The 19,479-nt window shown below is 42.3% G+C and overlaps 1 protein-coding gene across 2 annotated transcripts in view; it reads right to left on the reverse strand.

The window, feature by feature from the left end:
- Positions 1 to 7,278: 7,278 nt before the first annotated feature.
- Positions 7,279 to 19,479, reverse strand: part of HTR2A (5-hydroxytryptamine receptor 2A) — a 70,403-nt gene continuing 58,202 nt past the window's right edge. For both annotated transcript variants that reach the window (XM_084767886.1, XM_084767887.1), the window contains one exon: positions 7,279 to 11,242. In XM_084767886.1, the coding sequence (XP_084624012.1) occupies positions 10,437 to 11,242 (806 nt within the window). In that variant the 3' untranslated portion in view covers positions 7,279 to 10,436. The remainder of the gene's footprint in view (positions 11,243 to 19,479) is intronic.

The raw sequence follows: 19,479 nt of genomic DNA on the forward strand, positions 1-19,479 counted from the left end.
TCTATTGCTGTGAAGAGACGCCATGACCAAAACGACTTATAAAAGAAAATGTTTAATTTGGGGCTTGCTTACGTATTCAGAGGTTGAGTCTGTGAGCTTTGTGGTGGGGAGCACAGCGACAAGCAGGCATGGTGCTGGAGCGGTAACTGATCCGCAAGCTGCAGGTGGCAAGAGAGACACTGGGCCCATCATGGGCTTTTGAAACATCAACGGCCGCCCCCAGTGATGTACCTCTTCCAACAAGGCCACATCTTCTAATCCTTCCTAAACAGTTCTACCAACTAGAACTAAGCACTTAGATATATGAGCCTGTAGGACCATTTTTGTTCAAACTACCATGAGATGTAACTTATACTCGGCACTGTTTTCTGGTTGTTTTGTTTGTTTGTTTGTTTGTTTGTTGTTGTTAATCTTTGGTATTTAGTAGGGGGCACTATTACCCCATTATAGGGAAACTCCAGTTTAAGTCTTGTGTGTGTGTGTGTGTGTGTGTGTGTGTGTGTCCCTTCATCTACTTCCTCTTCTACTCTTCCCTCCACTCCTGACCACGTCTCGTTCCATTATTCTCCTTTGACCCTTTATACCAGTGACCTCTATCTCCCTTCCGTCCACGGGGACTGACTCCTACTCTCTGTTGGCTGCCTTCTTATGATTACACATGTGAGAGCTCTGCACAAAGTCCTTGCTCAATAGATTGCAGAATCTGCATCTTCCTCCCTTATTTCTACTTTCCCTGTAAAGAAAGGAAAGCAGACTGGGTGGCGCTGAGCCTCATATCCACACTATAAGAAAAGGTTAAAAACACTGCTAATTTCTGTGTTGATGTATGTATTGTTTTATTACCTGAAAGTGACTAGCAAGTGACTATAACTTACTCAAATTCTTAGACTCTAATCAGACTACTAACAATTTTTAACAACATAAGCGATCACCTCATTCAGATGTTAATACTCTTACCCGAGGGGCTATCCAGTCCTCAGTCCTAAATGGGACATCTATATCAGCCTCTCTTCTCCCCCACCACAAGGGAAGATTGTAAAAGACGAGGTAGAAAAGGTCTAAGAGCTGAAGGATGGCGAGGAGTGCTGTGAAACCCTGCCGTCTAGTCATGGCATGCTGCTGCCCTTATGAGCTCACCGCAGCTGTGGTTACCTGCCCAAGACCTTGCCAACAAGAGCAGGCAACCTTCGAGCAGGCAGCACTAAGTCTCAGTGGCTGTTGTTGTTGTTGTTGTTAATTATTTTGTAAAGAGATGGCATGAATGGCAAGGGGCAATGTTGGAAGTGCCCATGATCAAGAAACATTGCTTACACATACAAAACTTTCAAAAAATAAATAAAAGATGTTCTATTTAAAAACTCTTCACACCCAAAAGAAGAAACAGTCCACTTATCTTTTGACACCAGAAAAGCAAATTTCTTCAAAGAATATTTATGTAAGTGTTCTTCTAGCATCAGCATTTTTTTCTCCTTTATTAATTTATTCTTGTTACATCTCAATGGTTATCCCATCCCTTGTATCCTCCCATTCTTCCCTCCCTCCCATTTTCCCCTTATTCCCCTCCCCTATGACTGTTCCTGAGGGGGATTACCTCCCCCTGTATATGCTCATAGGGTATCAAGTCTCTTCTTGGTAACCTGCTGTCCTTCCTCTGAGTGCCACCAGGTCTCCCCCTCCAGGGGACATGGTCAAAGGTGAGGCACCAGAGTATGTGAGAAAGTCATATCCCACTCTCCACTCTACTGTGGAGAATGTTCTGTCCATTGTCTAGATCTGGATAGGGGTTACTGAGACAGAGGGGAGGACATCCTATTGGGACTCTAGATGAGAGAATCATGGGAGAATGGCAAAGTAGAAGGATCCAGAGGATCCTAGAAGCCTACAAGTAGAACATTATGATAGGCAGATTTGGGCACAGGGGTCCCGCTCAAACTAAGGCACCAGCATCAGCATTTTTATCTCTTCTGGCTATTATTAAGATAATGTATTTATATCATGACGATTTTCATTTCAGATTTAACCAATTTTTGGGGGGAGTACTGAGGATAAAAGCCAGGGCCTTGCGCATGTTGGGCAGATGGTCTTCTTTTAAGCTACACCCCCCAGATTCAAGATTTATTCAAGTGCTTCTAACGAGTTCCTGAACTTTGCTTTTTCTATCCTGTATATGGGAACAAGACCAAGTGTGGGCCGCTGGTCCTCACTCCGTGGGGAGAAGTTGAGAGATGATTTAGCCACAGTCATGTTCTCTGGGTTCTCTGAGAAGCCTGACTAAAGCCTGACATTTCATGCAGGGCATTCTGGTTGCTTCTGGAAGCATTTCGTTGTTTTAATTTTATCAAATTCATCTCACTCATGAATAACTAACTGCGTATTTTCCTTCTAATTCATAAGAAAATCTCCTTCTGGAGATCAAATACAAGACAGATATGTCCCATTTTTTCAGAGCACCAGAGAGACAAATGAGTATATGTTGAAAATACTAGTTTTGACTTGATGACTGCTTATTTCCTTTTTGGATTCATTGTTATTTTTTTTTGTTAATTCTTGTTTATGTTGATTTCCTTCCCTCTTTTACCATGATTCTTGGTGCCACCCAATGTGAACCGCTTTAGAATGAAGAACATTAACAATGGGGTCTGGAAATAGTCGCAGCTAATCTCCTAGTTTTCTTTTTTAATTTAAACTACACTTATGAATTCTACAACAATCTGAAGACTTTTGTCGTTGGTCCACATAACTGCCTTTCACCGGTGTCTAGGGTGGCTAAAACAGCCTCAGTGCAGTGGCGTTTCCTCATGCATCATCTTGGCATATGCACCCCATTCGGGCAGTGTCATTGGATAGACCTTTTTAAGTTAGCTGTATATTAATCAGGTTTATTCGTGACCAAGCTGGAAGGGCTGAATAAAATAAACATGTATTTTGTAAAGTGCGTTGACTAATCTCTCACCCAAGATCTCGTTCATTTTATAAGAGGAAATGTCTATCCTCAGGCCCCCCACGTGTAATGGGGAAGACTCGTGTTCAACGCACACATCGGGGCTTTCATTAACAAAACTGCTGGGAGAATGAACGAGGAATTCAACACAGCTCAGATGAGTGCCTAGCACCCACAATACCCTATGCTTATGGACGCTTTCTTCTTCCCTGTCCAACCCTAGTTCCTTCCTCTTATCATCATGCACAGTGGTAATCTGGACCTCACTCACGCTTGACTCTGTTCTCAGAGTCACCCCAACCCAGACATGATGAGTAATGGCATACATTACTTTTCAAGATCGGAAAGAAATGTGGGACGGGAAGTACATGTTGTGCTCTTCCCCAGGAGGCAGAATAAACACCATTTGAGGATCTCATCATTTTAATTATAAATAAAGACCTAAATGACCTTGGCTCTCTTTCAGCAAGAATCAAGCTTAAAATAAATAAAGAAAAGGATGTTTGCCACCATGAGTTCTAAATCTATTTGGGATTTCAAATTTTAACCTTTAAGAAAATTGACCTAAAATAATAGGTTCAATTACTCTTTTTAAAAGTACTTACTTACTTACTTAATTAATTTACTTTATATGCCATCAATTATTCCTTTTCAGGAACCACTCAATAGAGCATCTGTTTATCTTATAGCAGCTATGAACCTGTTCACAGGGGGGTCTGACTATGAGGAAACCACCTCAGCAAGAATCATTTAGGTTTATATCTCACGTTTGACCTCATAGCTTCCAAATTCCTTAGATCATATATGATTTATCCCAGGATCACTGGCATGAAAGTTAGCTACCACTTGTGGGAAATTCATATGTACAATTTAAGAGTTCCAAAAGTTCTTTGCCTAGGTTCATCGATGTCTGAAAGGGCTAGGCACTCCCACATTCAGATAAGTTCAGAACTAGAACAGGTCTTTTATTCTACCTCGCCCAGGGTCAGACAAGAGCAGGAAACTAGACCTGAGTTTTCTGTGTTTTCAGCTCCAATCAGGCCACTCGGAGGAGGTTCTTAAAAAGCAGGAAGACTTCATATGGTGTGCTGGTTCGTGTGAACATACTGCTGTTAAGCTAGAAGGTTCTTCCAGTTCTTCTTGGTTGGAACCGGTTGATAAGCCCTCTTGCTGAAGATACCACACACCTTCAAGTGGAATGCAGACAGAACTCAAGCTGAAATTGAACCGGGCGCTTTAACTCTGCTAGCTACCTTTCAGAGTCCTAGAAGGTGCTGCATGGGATTCTGGGAGAGTATGATGCTTGTTCCTGCTTGTCACCTTGACTACTTATAGAATTAACTAAAACCCAGTGGCTGGGTATACCTGCGAGGGATTTTTATTTAACTGGATTATTTAGGTAGGAAGACCCACTTTACATCCAGATCACTTGAGGTCAGAGGACCCTCCCTAATTCTAGGCTACACCTTCCGGTGGCAGCCCACGCAAAGAACAAGGATGAAAGAAGCGTTTGCTTTTTGCCTGCTCGCCCTCAGCTTTGTTTCTGGGTAAGCTTGCTGATTGGGATCCAACACGTACCAAAGACCAGCTGAGATGCCCAGCCTCATGAACCAAGCAACTACTGGCTTCTTGGACTAAAGCACTCTAATAAATCCTATATATGGGATATATATATATATATATATATAGGTATGTGCTCACTAGTGCAGTAGTGGTATAGTTGTTATGGAGGGGTGAGTGAAAGTCCCTAGAAAGAAAGTGAGACTTCAGCTGGACCTTCTGCAACGATGATTAGCCACCTAGAGTTTCAGTGACTGTGGGCAGACATTTAGCTTGGGCCTTCTTTTAGCCCCTTAGCTAGTTCTGTGTGTGATGTAACATTTTATGACTAACATATAAAACCTTTTGGACTGTGTTAACTTAACAAACCCTCAGTTTCCACTAACAAGAAAACTAAAAGTGTCATCAGAGAGCGTATGAGGTCTATAAGCTGAGATTTCTCCCACTGTGCTGTAACCACCTACTTGTTTTCATCAACATATTTTTTTATTTTTATTTTATTTTTTCTTTTTTAATTATTAATTTATTCTCATTACATCTCAATGGTTATCCCATCTCTTGTGTCCTCCCATTCTTCCCTCCCTCCCATTTTCCTCTTATTCCCCTCCCCTATGACTGTTCCTGAGGGGGATTACCTCCCCTTGTATATGCTCATAGGGTATCAAGTCTCTTTATGGTAACCTGCTGTCCTTCCTCTGAGTGCCATCAGGTCTCCCCCTCCAGGGGACATGGTCAAATGTGAGGCACAAGAGTACATGAGAAAGTCACATCCCACTCTCCACTCAACTGTGGAGAATGTTCTGACCATTGGCTAGATCTGGGTAGGGGTTTAAAGTTTACCACCTGTATTGTCCTTGGCTGGTACCTTAGTTTGAGCGGGACCTCTGGGCCCAAATCTGCCTATCATAATGTTCTACTTGTAGGTTTCTAGGACCCTCTGGATCCTTCTACTTTGCTGTTCTCCCATGTTTCTCTCATCCAGAGTCTCAATAGGATGTCCTCCCCTCTGTCCCAGTTTCCTGGTAATCAACATATTTTTTAAAAATGCCTTTATTTACTACTTTCTTTCTTTCTTTTCTTTTCTTTTCTTTTTTTTACTGTATGTTAGTAACCATGTTGGAACATAGAATTTTGGGCAATTTAAATCAATGTTCCCAGGCCATAGTCATTCATATTTGTTTAGCTTCAGGATAAACTATCTTTAATCTCCTTAGATATAAGAGTTACGTGCTTTGTGTTAACAAAGGTAACCAACCAATCTCTGATTATATTTGAGAAGGAGTTTTTGTCAGCCAGAAGATAAACTTGTCTCCTGGAGAAAGACTTGTTAGAGGATGATGCTGGGGAGACTGGGGCTGAGGCAGTGATGGGCAGGGCCACAGCTCTCCAGCACTGCTTAGCTAGTTCATCCCTCTTCCCAATGTGGCCGCATTGATAAGTCCCCTTTCGTTGTTTATCACTGTTAATTTCCAATTGACTTGCTGAGGATGACTGGCTGAATCTGGTTTGCCGGGCACAGATTGTGTGTGACCGTAAAGTCTGGTGACAATCTGATAAATGGGTTGCAAAATGGGTAACTTTTGATGGAAGCAATAAGGGGGAGCTGGATGAAGGGACAGCCACATCCTGGTAGACAAAAGTAAAATATGTGCTTGCCTAACAGTGGAAGACCCTAGTTCGAACCTTTACTATCATAATAATGATAAAAAGAAAACAAAACTAAAACAAACACACCCAGTTCTAACATTTCCAGTGTGTTGCAGGTTATCAGCTACAGCTGCCATCTGATGTAGCCATCTCTGTCAGTTAGCCAGGGCAGGGCCTGGTAGGTCCACCCTAGAGACACCACAGTGTGGTGCACGCTGTTAAGGATGACCCAAGCTTCTAACCAGTGTGTAGGAGAAACAAAAATGGAACCTGGAGTGTGTGGGTTCTGAAACGTATTCCTTCCTCCGCTTGGATGGAGCTGGGAGAAATGTTTCCGGGTTGGAACCAGGTGCCCCTGGCTTGAACTGTTACATATCTTGCTAGCTGTGTGGCTTTTGACATGTCACCAACTGGACCTCAGTCTTCCCATCTTCAACAGAGGCTATTCCTACCTTTTAGGACTGTTGTGAAGGAGTTCTTTTATGTAAACTGGGCAAAACAGACAGGGTAACACCTGGAATACAGTAGGTAGGTGCTCAACACGAGGTCTAACAGCATGGGGGGGGGGAGCCACCTACTCTCCCTGTTTATAATTACTTCTATGCTTTCTTCATTTCAAAGTTTTTGGACATGGGGTGTCACGTAACTCAGGCTGACCTTGCAGTCTGTAGGCGTCACTCACCCTCCACTCCTGAGTGCTGGGGTTACTGCCTGTACCATAAAGCCCTGCTTTGCTCCTACATTTAAAGGTGAAGAAGTGAATCAGGTGACTTTCTGGTATATTTAATGATGCTATGTCCTTGGTTACCTGTGGCTCCTGTGAGGGAGTGTGTGTGTGTGTTCGTGCATATGTGGCAATGCACCTTGTATATGCACACCTGTGTGCATGCCCCTGTATTTCTTGCCCATATCAATAGGACGCGGAAGACAATACCTGTCTTCTGTACATGACTGGAAGCTGACTCATGACCATTAAGCCAATAAAATGAGTTCTAGCTTTGTGAGATGGCTGAAACCAGAAGCACAGGCTTTTACTACCCTCAACAACTTGAAGACCTAGAAGGTTTGAGGCAATTCCTTTTAGTAAAGACAGCTATCGACTCACTGTTTTTTTTTTTTTAGTATACTTTATTTGCAATTAATCATTCATTCATGAAATATTTCAGAATAGATTAAAATCAGTACATAAAATAAATCTTCACTGTATTTGTTACATATGGCACAGAATAACTTAACACTTTATAAATATGTTTCATCAGTGCACAAAACGGGACAAGAACCCCTTTGCTAAAAGCAGCCCGGTAGCGATTGGATTGGACTACGGTATAGCATTTCTCAAAACTGACCATGAGGTGGCGCTCTGGCCAAATAGATTATGTAAGCTTTAACTGAGTTTTCCTTAATTATGGAAATTATTATTTCCATATCCATTATATCCAATGGGACCCCTTAAGTCTAGAAGACTCTTTGAACTCACAGAAGAGTGAAGTTTGTTACTCTAGAAATGGACTCTTACATCGTGGATCCATAAATCATTCGATGGTTTTCTTCCCCCTAGTGGGGAGAGGACTGTATCTAAAAAGCCATAGAGGTCAGGAGTACCCAGACTAAAGAAAGGCCTAAAGTTACCACTCAATTGAAGACTAAATAAACTGAATACAGACTATTGTTGTCAACGCCCTGATAGAATTGTGTTAAAATTCTTTCCGTATAATTAAAACAACTTCCAGTTTATTTAAAGTGTATCTCTGCTACACAGAAACCTCCTTTGGCAGTCATGGAAGGTCATGGGAATATTAGAGCGTGATTCACATTTAGATCAACATGATTCAAACATGCACACGTCATCGACTTGCTCTTCTTCATATAAATATATAAATATTGAATAAAGTGCATGGGAACATGTCTGTACATATATACAGGGACGCTTTTCCTTATATACACTGTAATAGCTACTTACAGAGAGAAAAACCACATACACACTGGTAATATATGTGTAGTCAGAAGACCCCTTTCAGGCAGCACTCACGTCCATTTCGATGAATGGAGTCCATGGGATAGAAACTGTAATCTTTTCATCAGTACATATTGGCATGTGCAGAGTTTTAAACTAAGGCAAAACACATGAGAGCAGACTTCATAACACCTCCATTTTTTTTTATCAGTCAATATGGTCTAAACAGCAAGGACCAACTTCTTCCAAACATGACCTCAGTATTAGTGACATGTTATAAACTTTAGGTCTGAAACAATGACCATCACTCAATGTGTCTGTAAGGATGCACTTAGGAAGACCTTAACTTCCAGCTTACACAGAGAAGCTTTCCACCTGCTTCAGTTCCCGAACCTGTAACATTTCCCAAAGGCTCACAGCCAAACCCCGTTGTATTATGTAAAAACGCAGCATTTACCCTGTACCTATTGCCTGTTCTGGCTGCAATGTGCAACTCACCCTGTGTATCACAGTGTCAAGGAGGACGGACTAGAGCCGACCTTTGTTAGTCTGTGAAAGTCATTTCTAGAAAACGTTACGGGAACTGATATTCGCTATTCAATTGGGGGCTGGTACTCTGTCTGCCAGAGTAAAATGAATGTGGTTTCAGAGGGAGGAGACAAAAATATCGCTTTAAACCTTGGTAGTCATGAATTGGATTCAGTTTGAGGAGCTTGTTTCTATGCATTAGGCGTGGTCCTTGATCCAATTGCTCTTTTTCCCCATTTTCTTGCTTGCTTCGCATATATATATATCTCCAATGAGAAAAACTGGAAAAAAATTCTCAAGAGTTGATACAAACCCTTTTCTGATTCAGGTAAGAAAGAAATTGAACAAATTGATTCTCAAAATAAATCTGTTCATACTTTTTAACAACAACCAATTAAGTTGTCATTTTTAATGCAGAGATCTTATACATTTATTTTTATATCCCTAATAATTAAGAAACTGCTCCACTCATAAGATACAGTTAACAGATTACTGTGGAACCTAGCTAACCCATTTTTAATAAATAATATAAGCTCCTTAATCTGAAAGTATCATTTTTAAAAGCCTACATTTATTTATTCAGTTTTGGAGACAGGGCTTCATGTAGCCCACATTGTCCTCATACATGATGGATGGCTGAGAATGACTTGGAATTTCTGATCCTCCCACCTGCATCTCCCAAATGCTAGGATTACAAGCATGCACCACCCACGGTGCCCTGTTTATACAGTGCTGGAGATCCAAGCCAGGACTTCCTGTGTGCTAGGCAAGTGCTCCTATCAATGGAGCTACATCCCCAGGCCTGGAACAATATCACTCTTTCCTGATAAATGTCAATAGGAAAGTCACTTGATTTTTTTTTTTTTTTTAACAGAGATAGCCTAAGAAGCTACTGCGAGCAGCGAGAAACCTGAGTTTATTGTTCAGCGGTGACAGTCGACTAACTCATTGTACTGGTCACTGCTCAGAGAGCGCATGCGCAAAGCAGTCGTTCCGTAGTGTGCTACCAAATCCCTCCAGGATGCTGTTTCTTTGAAGCGAGTTCTAGAACCGTACTTGAAAAAAGTGAAATTATGCTTTGATAGTTTACAGAGAAGAAAATATATGAAACAAGACCACATTGCAAATTCAGGTAAAGCCCAAGAAGTAGAAGAGAAAGCAGCATGTTATTGAATAACATTTAAAACCCTCCACATCTGAGAATTAACAACAAATGCAGCAAATGCCAGCGATCTTGTGAACATTTCGAAATGGCATCTATGAAAAAGCAAGAATGAAAAATATTGTCAAGTATTCCAATGAGTTATATTAGCAATACAAATTTCATAATAATGTCTATTTTTTTTTCTTTTCAAAATATATGTCATGGTAAATTTGAAACACTTTTTTTTTTTTAAAAGAGGCTACTCATTATTTCTAGCTATTTTTATATACAACAGTGGGTTACGAACTCACTCCGTGCTACCCATCAACAACATGGCAGCAAGGTTTCTATTTCATAATAGAAGCTAATTACACTGATTTTTATGCCTCATTACAATTGTACAATAAAGGCGCACGATTTTAAAGCTCTCAGTGACAATGTTAAAAATGTCAGAACGCCCCTGTCTCAAATGCTGTCAGGACATTGTCCAAGCTCACACTTTGGGAAACACTGTTTTGCGCGCACAGAACACAACGAGGCCTATAGAGCTTGTTGGCTCACTGCAGTAGTCTAATTTGTTCCAGCCTCCTTAACCGTGCCCGTACACACGCGGGTATAAACTTGGTCGAGCGACCTGGGCAGTTGTCAGAGCATTCAGCTCCTCACACACAGCTAACCTTTTCATTCACGGTTTCAATATTGTCTGTACAAGTCTCTTCTGAGTGTTGTTTTCCTAGTGTAACCATAGAGCAGTCGTTACCCGTCGGCTCAGCGCTTTCCTGGGAATCCTTTTTTTGTCCCGCCTGGAGTTGACCGGACTTGTAGGCCAATGCTGGTATAGTGTTCACTAAAATCAACTGCAGTGGCTTTCTGTTTTCCTTGTACTGACACTGGATGTACCGTGAGAAGGCCGACCTATAAGTCTTATTGAACAGTGTGTAGACCAGTGGATTGACAGCTGAGGAGAGGTAACCGATCCACACGAACACATTGAGCAGGGCTCCGATGACGTCTTCATTGCAGGACTCTTTGCACATGACCGCCATGATATTGGTGATGAAAAATGGGCACCACATGACCACAAACAGGAAGAACACGATGCCCAGCACCTTGCACGCTTTTTGCTCATTGCTGATGGACTGCATCGTCCTCCTGCCTGTGTAGGAGGAGCCTGTCTCCCTGTGGATGGACCGTTGGAAGAGCTTTTCCGATGACAGAGAACTCTGAGGGAGGAAGCTGAAGGAGGTCAGTTTGGCACGAGTGCTCAGGTCACTCACACACAAGGTGGCTTCTTTCTGAAGTGACTTGATAGTGAGGAAGTAGGTGATGACCATGATGGTGAGGGGGATGAAAAACGACACAAAAGAGCCTATGAGGACAAAGTTGTCATCGGCGAGCAGGCAGCTCCCCTCCTTAAAGACCTTCGAATCATCCTGTAGTCCAAAGACCGGGATCGGCATGGATATCCCTGGGAAAGGATGGAAAGCGAAACAGGAGTTGAGTATACAAAGGAGGGAGAGTCACCACTTAATGCTGGCTGGGCAAAGACTTGACACCAGCTTGCTTTAAGAGTTTAAATATATTGCTGCAATGAAAGGTTGGGCTAATTCTTATTCTATGCGGTTTTATTTATTTATTTTTCCTGATTATATTTTACTTAGTAACTGCAGAAAGCACGCACAGAGGCAAAATGAAGCCAATGAAAATGATCACTAGCCACTGTCATCCAGAGATCAGCAGACTAGCCCCGTGGACAGTTGGCGGTGGCCATGGCGCATCTGCGGGGAACGGCATACGAGTGCTTCGCAGATGGGACTGTACTGTGACAAGGCCCTTGGCAAGGACCCGTGGTGAATTTAGTGGCTTCTGTGCTTGTGACCTAGATCGCGTGTGCTGCAAGCTCCCCTTGCTTTTGCTGTGCTGTTTATACTCATAGTGATACAGTGTCACTTTGTGGGTCATGGTCAAGGTCGGGATGACACAGGCTGAAAGCCCTGGGGATGATTCTATGTTTTCTTGATACCTTTTTGAAGGGAAAAACCCTCTTCTCTCTCTCTCTCTCTATGGATCCTCCAGCTGTGACCATTAGTCCTGGGAATCCTGGGACACGAAATCACATCCTTAGAGAAACAGGTGCAGTCACCCTGAGTAAGCTTGTGGCAGTTGTGGAGGGCGAGGGGTCCTGCTTCATGACCGTTCTGTCTGATCGGCAGAGACTTAAACAGCGGGGAGGCTGGGCCTGATCGATGGAGGCTTAGAACATGGCTCTTAGGAAGGTGGTATGAGAAATTGACGGGTGCATGTCAGGAAAGTGTGCTCGGTGCAATGCGCACGTCTCTGTCTATAGTTTAACAAGTCCTGAGGCGGAGGGATGCTATTTGATGAGGGGACTCACAGCCACAAATGGCTAACCTGTCTCTCACCTTGCACCACCATGTGACTGCATTTGTTGCCAGCTGGGTACGTGCTCATGTCCACAGACGTGCCTGGCTAGACACTTATTTTTTTGGCTTGCTGAAATTGTGCTCTGTAGGGCAAAGTATGGTTGGGGGAGTAACCCAGTGGGAGGGGGAAAGGAGCAAGGGAAACTATTGGGGGCTTTTCATAATGAGGGGCTCATGTAGTGGTGATGTTATGATTTCTTTAAGTAAAGTAACCAATGATGTCATCGCTCAGGTGAGCAGGATTGTGACTGTATAAATAAAGACGGCTCGAGCTATCTGAGGCCACTTGTTTGAGAGGCAACAGGTGGTCAGTGTCCTCACTTTACAGTGACACACTGGGAAACAGAACCACGTTCTACTTTATCTTCAGTTTTTTTTAAACTTTCCAAGTTCCATTATACTATCAGCATTCCTTACTTATTTTGTAAAGTTATAAGACTGACATATTGTCTTTGTAGCAAATTTAAAAAAATGTGAAAGAGTAACAATGAATAAAAATCGGATTTACTCTCATTGTCAAGGTGCATAGGCTACTTTTTTTTTATTTAATTAATTTATTCAGATTACAACTCAATTGTTATCCCATCCCTTGTATCCTCCCGTTCCTCCCTCCCTCCCCATTTCACCCGCATAGGCTGCTTTTGTTTATACATACTTCACGTGCAGTTTTGGATTTTCCTACCTTGTTTAATATTCATTTGAAATCATTTGCTTCTTGAGACAGGGTCTTTTTTTTTTTGTCTCCATTTTTATTTCATGTTTCAATGAACCACGCAAAGCTATTCTTGTACACAGTAACTGCTTCTTTCTTTCACCTTTTCTGCTGCATACAATGTGATTGACAAAAAACCTGGATGGCATGTACTTGGTAGAAAATGCCATTTCTTTACAAAAACACACAGGGCTTTTTCTTTATAAAAGAAACATTTTTAAACCCACAGATTGACATTTTCTATCAGTTGCCAATACTTTTTTTTTCCTCACAAAGCCCTGCAATTTCTTTACTACTAAACACAACGGACAAACTGGACTGTTTTGTATAGAATACTGCTTCCAGCTAATAAGCCATCACAAGTGTGTGGAGTTTATATGTACAAGATATTCTCAGAGGTAATGATGCATGAGCTTATTTGATAAACTCTGGACTGTGTATTGCCATGTAAAATATGTACAGTATTAATGTCAACCATCTCTTTAAAAGTCAGCCTATAAATATTGTTGTATAATTTCCTTGGTCAGAAACATTTTGGACTAAGTCAGATCACCTGGGTCAGGATTTTCTTCAGTGCCATTTAGCAAACTGTCTTTAGTCTATGCAACTGGCAAAGTATCTACAGCGTGCCACTGAATGCAGCTTCACTTAAATTTCACCCGCGGGTTCCTCATTATTCTAGAACCCAGACTTGCAAGATTATAGAGGAAAAGACCTAAGGCAATTGAGACAGGGTCTTACTAGCCTCAGAGCCCACATCGTTCCCCCTCCTTCAGCTTCATGAGTGTGTGAGCCACCATGGCGAGTTTTAACGTTGAACGTATTTTAATCTATTTTTGAAAAATATTTTCTAATACTAATTTCAAGTAATCCAAAACAAACTTGGGTTTGTTTGAAAAAGGTTTTTTTTTTTTTTTTTTTTTTGGAGAAATTTTAACCTCTGCAAACCCCCAAAAGAACAAAAGCAAATTCCATCCCAAGGAAGCTTTTTACAATTGTAAATTCAAGACAAATATTGTGTCTTTCAGGTCCTCAACTGGGGCTCCCCTCTTTCTTTCAAAGCAAACCTCAGACATCACACGATTAAACATGTACCCGTCTTATTATGCACATCTCAACGTGACACACTTCCCAGAGACCTGTGATCACGCACTGCCTTACTCCCTAAGAGGGATTTAGAGTGTATCTTCCTTTATATCTGAAATATAGAATTCGTGTTCAGATTTCCATTGTTCCGTAAAAGTCATATATTTTCATAGCAGAACTCCCGCTAGGATGAATTACCCAAAACAAGGCGGCTCTACAGGCTTCTATTGTTAAGTGTGTGAGCTAGATACAGAGTGCTGTAGGGCGTGGGACTCTGAGCTCACAGGCAGTCAGCTGCTGAATACTCAGATTTGGGGCAGCTAGAATGACCCTCCAGGCACTCGCCTCCGGCAGAGGAGTGCAGCGGTGACAAAGTGTCACGGTTGGCTTGGATCGTGCTAAGTTCTCCCAACGGAGATTTTACTCTCCTTAGTGAAGTTTAGCTTGACCATGATGTAAGGCTTTTGTTCCCTTTTTGGAGCTCAGGAGAGACTTGAGGGAGGCCGGCTAGGTCAAAGCAATCGGTGTATCCTTCTTATTCTCGTTGTTTTCTCTGCCACAAAGGCAGAATCAGAAGGGTGGGAAAGGAGAAGGAGCAACTAACTGTACAATGTAGTTCAAGTTCGAGTCTTCCACCGAAGGGTAAACAGAAGGCCTGCGTCCTTCCTACACTTGCCTATATTTTCAGTTTCCTGAGTGGCATGACAGAGGAACCCTGGCAGAGCTTCCGGCTACTCACTCTTTAACTCTTCCCTTGCCACCCAACAGGAAAATAGTTTCCTCTGAGGATGTGTAATACAAATGCTGTTGCTGCTGCAGCAGCAACGACAACAAAAACGAGAGAAAAATAGCCAAACTCTGCTGGTCAGAGCAGGTTGGTGCTCATCAAAACACAGGTGTGACTGCCCTGCCATTCCACTGGTGTGGGCGAAGGTAGCTGGAGCTTAAAGTAACATTGGACAAGAATCTGTCTCTGCTACATACCGCACGCGCATCTGCGTGTGTGTGTGTGTGTGTGTGTGTGTGCATGTGTGTGCATGCATGTGTGTATGTGCATGTACACCGTGCATGCATATGTGTGTGCATGCGTGTGTGTGTGTGTGTGTGTGTGTGTGTGTGTATGTGTGTGTGTGTGTGTGTGAAAGAGAGAGAGAGAGTGAGCTTGCCCACCATCTGGGCCCATATGGGAGCCAGAGGCTGACATCTTCCACCTCTTCTCTATCTTATGTTTTGTGACAGGGTCTCTCACTAAACCAAGATCTTGCTATTTCAGCTAGGCTGGCTATCCAGTGAGCCCCCAGGATCTGTCCTGTCTCCATCTTGCCCTTCTTTCTTGCTGCCATGCCATGCCCAAGATTTTCCATGAGTGCTTAAGATTCAAGGTTGGGCCCTCATGCTTGCTTGGCGTGACCTTTGCCCCGGAGCTGTTTTCCTAGTCGGACAAGACTCTTTCTGAGTGCCCCCTTGCTGATAACTCCACAGGCTTCAGTGATGGCATTTGTAGCTTGTCTATGCAAGGTCATCCCAGCTCTTGGTTTTGTTTTTGTCTTGTGTTTTGAAAGGTGAACATAGATGGCATCAGGGATCCTTTACTGAGGTAAATGACCTTTCATTCCTGTGTGGACCTGCCACACTGTTGAGAACATCCTCTGGGCTAAGAGTCGTGGCTGTAAGGGAGCCATCCTTTGAGACTCTCTGATGCCTCACCAAGTTTCAGTAACTTCAGAAAGCTAACCATAAACAGTAGCCCATGGTTTCTAAGAAGAGTACGTTCTTTTTCTGCCAGTATTTGAACTCATATTGGTGAGAGATGTTTCTTGAACCTCATCCAGCCTTACTCTGCAGGTTTCTTGCGTACTTGATCAGAGTGAATACACTGGACATCCATTTCAGATGAACTTAGATGTGCGTCTTGCCTATGGTTCTGGGCTCCTGGGGTGATGTCCAGTACTTCCATGCTATGAGGCTGGTGCCAACATGCCCCCATGGATGGAGCAAGGATAAAATGGATCAACTGTGCAGACCACCAGCATGGTGCCTGGCGTAACAAATGGCAAGGCAGGTGGGAATAATTTTCTTTGTGGAATTATTAAAAAAAAAAAGAATACCAACATGATTTTATCCTAATCTATTTTGCTCAGTTTCTCTATGCTAGCCTTTATATAATAGAGCTCATAAACCCAAAGGAACAAAATAGTATTTTGGCTGTTCACTATTGGCTACATAACGATGATGTAATTATCAGCTTCCGCCAGGGTCATGGGAGGCCTCAATCAATTTTAATTTGGTACAGCTAGCACTGTTGATTACTCCTCTAATGTGATGGATTATGACCATTACTATTAGTCATGATGCACATAAACAAAATATGAACTGCCCAAAAAGGTGTGTGATTTTGTTATTAAAGTCTTGGATGTTCGTTTTCTTGATTAATACAAAGGAAGTTCCTACCTTGAAAGCTTTTTTCCCCCCCTATTATTTAATTACCTGGTAATTTATAAAGGCTGGTCATTTTTACTTAGCCAGAATGTAGGACAGCCTAAAACACCGAATTCTTCAATCATTTGGAATTTGTAATTATGTCTTGGGTTGGGGAAATGCACACACTATACAACTGCTGTGAGATGCTTTGATTTCTGCAGCCATGGAAGGAAAAGGCACTGAGATTCTCCCTCTAAAAGGCCTGAGATAAAGAACTGCCTGACAGGAGGACATGGCAGGAGGTCATAGGCAGGATCGGTTTGTGCTCAAAGAGGACGCCTTGATTTGAGTGGGAGGAGCATCAAGCTCACGCATGGGTCCTTAAATGGCACCGATCTCCCCGAGTAGCCAAGCTATCTGACTACCTCTGTATACCGTCTGCTTTCAGTCTTTCTTCCTGAGTAAGTGGTCAGCAAATGCTTGTAAAAAGACGGGTGTAGGGAAGCCAAAACAACGCTCTAGAGAGAGGGAAAGAAAGGTATGGAGACAGGGCTTTGTGTGTCCAATAAGGAGTTCAGAAGCACAGTCCTGCCAAGAGAAACGAAGAACGCTGGCTGATAGCCAAGAGTATGGCCACAGTCATCTCAAGTGCATTACTTTTCTGGCACCTCTGTTTGGTAATAGTGGCTTTTGGAGACCTGACATCTTCTCTCGCTTTAATTTCTGCACATTAAGCATTTTGCTTTATGAACACACAGACAGTAGCTTGAACTACATGACTCTGCATTTTGTTTAATAAATTTTTTTTTCCTGAGGAATAGAAGACAACAAATCAAAATTCACTGGATCTCCTGTGCATATTTCTTATTTCTTTGCATTAAAATTCAGACAGTGAAGTGAACGGGGAACCGTGAACACTAAGAACACAAAGGGTTCTGTGGGTGCTCTCCTCGACTCTGCTCTCTGCCTTGCACACAAAGTTCTCACCTCTAGTTAGCACTGTACCGTGGGCTAAAGGGCTTTGTGAACTACCAGCTGTGACAGGCAGCCTTCCGTTTTAGTCCTACACTCTCATGATTTAGGATCTTGGAACTAATGATTCTTTTGTGGCAAGGACTTTCTTTTCTAATGAAGAAGTTTGAAATACTGGGGAGCAAGGGTCTCATGGGAGGTGAAACACTGAGAGTCGCGGTGTGGGGGGCTTTCAGTGGATAGAGAGCAGAGAAGATGGAAACAGATGATTGTAGGACCCTGAGGAAAGTTTTGAGTCATGGGCTTCAGTTTCCCTCAGATTGTTAACCTTTTCTTTGCATTTAAACACTTGCCTTAAAAAAAAAATTATAAGGGGATTTACTAGTGGTTTGACAGAAAGCACCAGATAAGCCAATAATCTTCATGCTGCAGGCAAAGGGGAATTGAAGATAGATAGAAAACAGGAAATAGCACTCACCAACCTGCCAAAGCCAGCACATGGCAACCTTTCAGGTTATTTTACACACAGGCATTCACTCTACATTGATTTTTTCACACATTGGATAAATATTACTCAGATTACCCTAAGGGATGATAAGGGAAACTTGGTCCTAGCAAGCGTATGCAACTTGTTTAGAATTGCACCGACATTTAGGGACAGAATTAAGGAGTATACTACTCTTAATTTTTATAGCTGATAGTTAAGAAAATGATTGTATATTCCTTTTGTAGTAGCTGTAAAAATCTATGACTATATCTGAGCTCATTAATGTTGGTTTCAGAAAGTCCCCAAACCCCTAAACAAATAAATACATATTTGTATACAGTTTATGAGAAAGAGAAAACTTTCCTTAGATTATCTGAAAACTATTAGCAAGCAACATTGCTAATTACCACTGAATTTCACTGATGTTGTACACACATATGCATGCACATATATCACACACCTATATGCATACATACATATTATACATATATACACACACACACACACACACACACACACACACACACACACACACACCCCTCTTCAATGGTTACCTGAACTTTGAATCTTTCTTCATTCTTAATCTCAAAATAAATTTCCTCCAGTGAGACATTGCATTTCAGGGGCTAGAAATTAGAAAGATAATTTAAAGCCCTCTGTCACGTGTCTCAGTCTAAAATGTCTCTTCTGTCACACATGTAACAATTGCTCTCAGTTTTGATTGCACATTAGAATCACCCAGGAAGCTTTTAAAAATTATGGCGCCTGGGCCTCATTCCCAGACTTTAAGAAATATGAATGACCAGGCCCTGTCTTGACGGTGGAACAAAAACCGTATTAGTGACCTCTGAGAGAAGTGGGGTGCAGTGCAGAGGTTAGCACCTACTGCTATAGCATCACAGATTCTTGGCTCAGGGGCTCCTGGAGCTGCTGGCCTCTCTGTAGTGAAGAGTCTGTGCTGGCAAACTCCGTCACAATCTCCCACTGAGAGCGAACGTGGATTCTGACTTGGAAATGCAGTTAGTTGGCTGCCGCTTCAGCACCCAGAAGCCCATCCGCGTGTTTCTTGTTCCAGGAAAGCTTTGTTTACAGTCGCCATTTCTGCCCCTCGACAATGTAAGTGTCTGAATCACAGCAGAGCGTTGAAAACATTGACAATTATTATTAAAAAGTTCATTCATTATTTTTATGGGGAGGGCACATATGTCACATCGTGTGTGTGTGTGTGTGTGTGTGTGTGTGTGTGTGTGTGTGTGTGTGTGGCAATCAGGGAACAATTTTGTGGAGTTGGTTCTCTCCTCACACTGTTCATTCTGGGGACCAAATTTAGGTCTCAGGCTTAGGCAGCAAGCACTTTCACCTGCTGAACCATTCCAGTGTCCCCAAAACAAAGTATTTTAACCTTGTTTTGCTGTTGGAGCCACAAATAATAAAGGGCCTTTGGGTTTTATGTATGTTATCCAGTGCTGCCAATTGTTCTTTTTCTCAGTTCAGTATTAATATTGTTTAGGCAAAGGTCATGCCTGGTTCACATTATTGGACCCCATCTTTTATTATAGCTTCCTAAATTCCTATTGGGGGCA

This window comes from Acomys minous, assembly GCF_964271855.1.
Source record: "Acomys minous genome assembly, chromosome: 18".
NCBI classification, from domain to species: Eukaryota; Metazoa; Chordata; class Mammalia; order Rodentia; family Muridae; genus Acomys; species Acomys minous.